Source organism: Aegilops tauschii, chromosome 1 (assembly GCF_002575655.3).
Source record: "Aegilops tauschii subsp. strangulata cultivar AL8/78 chromosome 1, Aet v6.0, whole genome shotgun sequence".
NCBI classification, from domain to species: Eukaryota; Viridiplantae; Streptophyta; class Magnoliopsida; order Poales; family Poaceae; genus Aegilops; species Aegilops tauschii.
Genome location: NC_053035.3, coordinates 328105772 through 328109056, shown reverse-complemented (window position 1 = coordinate 328109056; position 3285 = coordinate 328105772). Strand labels below are relative to the sequence as shown.

Sequence of the window (3285 nt, the reverse complement as noted above, 5' to 3'; positions counted from 1 at the left end):
GGACTGAGAAGGCTGCTGCGCCGCGCTGCCGCCTGGAGGTATGCCTGAATCGCCGCCGGAGTTTGCATCCACAGCCGCCATGGCTGGCGACGGCTAGGGCTAGGGAGGAGCTCGGGGGAGAGTGAGAGAGCTGGTGGGGACGAGCGGCCCGGTCGGCCAGGTTATGACCTGGTCCCGACCAGGTGCGACCGACGAGCGGCTCTAACGGCCCCGCGCGCGCCGTTAGCACTTAGGCGGGCCGCCCGCCTGGCAAGTGGGCCACTCACGTCAGAATCGCTGTTAAAACGGTCAAAACCACCATTCAGTCAACCTGGTAGTTTTTAGTCATGTTTTTACTTTTTTTGGTAGTTTTCGGCCACTTTTAAAAAAGTGGTAGTTCTGTGGGACGCGAACATTGTCAAACACTCAATGACGAGACCACCATAGTTGTATTGGCACGGCCATCTTCGTAGATGCTCTCAGGCTCAGGACGACGACCTATTACATTGATAATATTTATGCATGGATGTCAGTGCACAATACACAAATATATATATACATATATAAACAGTACTTACATTGTCCAACCATAAGAAGACACCCGATGAACAAAACAGTCATGTACACCATGCTGCCCCCTTCATATTTTCGACGAACGGTGTGGGGGATTATGAGATAGACGCAGTCTGTAGCAATGGCAATGACTCCCCCTCTCGCCTCAGTATATATAGAGGGTATAGGTCGAATTAAGTACGTACGATATATGCATTAATTGTCACATTCCATAGATACAAGCATGCCAGACGTGCGATTCGATTTGCTGATCGCACAATTATCTTATGGTTATGATAATCCTGTTTTTCCGGTCGGCTCTTGCATGTTCTTCCCTTTAGCAGGTTTAACAGCTGCACCTGATTGCCTCGCTTCGGCTCACGAAAGGAAGAAGAAGATCGCCTATTCTGTTTGGCAGCGTCTTAAGGCTATGGAATCAAAACGCATGATAGTTGCCACCAATTCAAACACCAGGTTTGTACTCGGGAGGCCTACTCTATAGGAGTACTTGTCATGGTTATTACAAGTTTACAACCTACTAGTAAGTAAACAAAATGTGATCAAGGGTAGAAGAGCTTGGAGTAGAGGAGTTCGTTCCACGTGTCCTGGAGCCCCGGGAGGCACCAGTGGACGCAGTCGGCGTAGGTCCTGGGGTCGGCGACCTGCTCCGGCGTCAGCGGGTTCCACTGCTTCTTGTAGATGGAGGTGTGCGCGTCCTTGCGGTACATGGAAAGCTGCGTGACGTTGAGGAAGGTGAGCGGCACGTCGGCACCGTCGCCGTCGAGGATCTCCCCGATCACCCGCATCACGCTCCGCCGCCCGTCCGTGCCCCAGTACCCGGCGTCCTCGATCATCGCCGTCTCGTTGTAGCAGTTGCCCCCCGCCGCGCCCCCCCAGTCCTGGCTCTTGCCGTGGGTGGGCGACATGCTGGTGAAGAAGACCCTGGTGGTGTTGAAGTCCATGTTGTCCCTCACCCACTGCAGCATGTCGCGGAACGCCATGCCGTAGGCCTCCTCGGTCGACACCCACGCCGCGTCCTCCTCCCTGGCCCCCGCGATCGGCCCGTTCACGACCCTGAAGCGCAGGCCGGTGCACCACCAGAGGTAGGTGTTGAAGACCAGGACGTCGGCGCCCTCCCAGTGGCGGCCGTGGTGGGCGATGGAGCCGTTGCGCACCATGCGGTCGGAGATCTTGTGCACCACGGCGTCGTCCGCGTTGGACTGCAGCAGGAAGGGCGCCCAGTAGAACTCCACCGTCGCGTTGTACTCCCTGGCGGTGAACACGGTGTGCTGCTGGTCGGGGGACATCTCGAAGGACTTGGCCTCCGGCGACGGGATGGCGGACTGGAGGAGGCACACCATGGACGTGAACTGCCCGCGGTTCAGCGAGTCGCCCACGAACATCATCCGCTTGCCCCGCAGCGTCTCCAGCATCTGCGTCGGGTTGAACCTGCGCATGCATGCAGAGAGAGGTTAGTTAGTTTAGCAGAGGAGTCCGGTAATGGCGGAAGAATAGAAAAGATGGGAGCCGGCGTACGTACGCGGGGAGGGTGCAGTCGTGCGGCTGCCATCGCCAGGACTGGTAGCCCCTGTCGGGGCGGCCCTGCGCCTGGCAGGTGAGCTGCGGCTGGATGTAGGGGCACTCCTCCTCCCGGTACAGCGGGTGCGCCTCCTCGTCCCGCACCCAGCTCCCCGAGAACACGTCGCACTCCTCGTCCTCGTCCTCGTCATTCACCGCGAACGCCAGCTTCCCCTGCCACCTCTTCTTCTTCCTCTGCCACCCATCCTCCACCCCCGATCCACCTTTTTTTGGAAAGATCGATCAGTACGTCCATAGTATTGCACGCTGCTGGCAACAGGTTAATTCTGCGATCGATCGTGAACGTGATACTTACCGGGCGGCTGCTGATGCTCGCGGTTGACGCTGACGTCGAGGTGTGCCCAGTTTCGACTAGCTCGCCGGCCGATGAGCGCCGCGAGCTCTTCCCCGTAGAGGAAGGAGAAGAGGAGCATGAAGAGCAGCGACAGCAGGATGAAGGGCGAGAGCCGCGCCTTCTTGGCGACCAGCGAGAAGGTGGCCGCGGCGGCGGCGGCCGAGGACGAGGAGTGGAGAGGCGCCTTCACCATCCCTGGTCGATATGATGATCCCCTGATCAATATCACTTTGCTTGCAGAATGCGGAGCTGCAAACAAGATTTGAGCGTGATGATGGCGGCAGCAGTGCAAAGTTCGTAAGTGGGGGACATATTATATAGGCTGATTCAGTTGCCACCATGAGTTCTTCACCGTTGGGAGGTCGCTGTCTCGGAGTGCCTCGGCCGGTGACAGGAAATGCCTTCTTTTTTCTCTCTTTCGCCGAGGAAAGATGAGGAAGATCCTTCTAAACTGTTTGTGCGCAGGGCAGGTGCGGGGGTTGGCGCGGATCACATGTTCAGCCCATTAATCATTTTGGAACTCATTAATCCCAAAAGCAAGAGAAACTGAATGTCTGAACTCACTCAGTGGCTATTGGCAGGTTCGGCACCAGCCTGTAACTAGTACAAGACATGTGTACTCACATGCATGCACCAACAAAAGTGCATCAAAATCAAGCGGGTTGGCCTGTTTCATCGGCGATCCTGCTGCTGATCTGCACCTATTTATTATGTACTGTACTGTACTGTGCTGTACCTTCCTCGCTCTACCCTGTATCTACAGGAACCCATACCAACTGTCAGGTAGTCTGTCCGTTAAAGGCAAAATGGAAAATAAGCAG

The 3285-nt window shown here is 56.2% G+C and overlaps 1 protein-coding gene across 1 annotated transcript; it reads right to left on the bottom strand.

Moving 5' to 3' along the window:
* Positions 1–960: 960 nt before the first annotated feature.
* Positions 961–2765, bottom strand: LOC109735880 (probable xylan O-acetyltransferase 9). Its single transcript, XM_020295079.4, has 3 exons — positions 2426–2765; positions 2072–2333; positions 961–1980 (listed from the first exon to the last, which is right to left on the bottom strand). The coding sequence occupies exons 1-3, from the start codon at positions 2655–2657 to the stop codon at positions 1092–1094; spliced, it is 1383 nt and encodes a 460-aa protein (XP_020150668.1). The 5' UTR covers positions 2658–2765; the 3' UTR covers positions 961–1091.
* Positions 2766–3285: the final 520 nt, after the last annotated feature.

Excerpts from the sequence above, each read along its gene's own strand:
- LOC109735880 (XM_020295079.4), bottom strand. The coding sequence starts at position 2,657 with ATGGTGAAGGCGCCTCTCCACTCCTCGTCCTCGGCCGCCGCCGCCGCG. Across the intron at positions 2,334-2,425 it reads CGAGCATCAGCAGCCGCCCG|GTGGATCGGGGGTGGAGGAT; the intron begins GTAAGTATCACG and ends TTCCAAAAAAAG. Across the intron at positions 1,981-2,071 it reads CACGACTGCACCCTCCCCGC|GTTCAACCCGACGCAGATGC; the intron begins GTACGTACGCCG and ends ATGCATGCGCAG.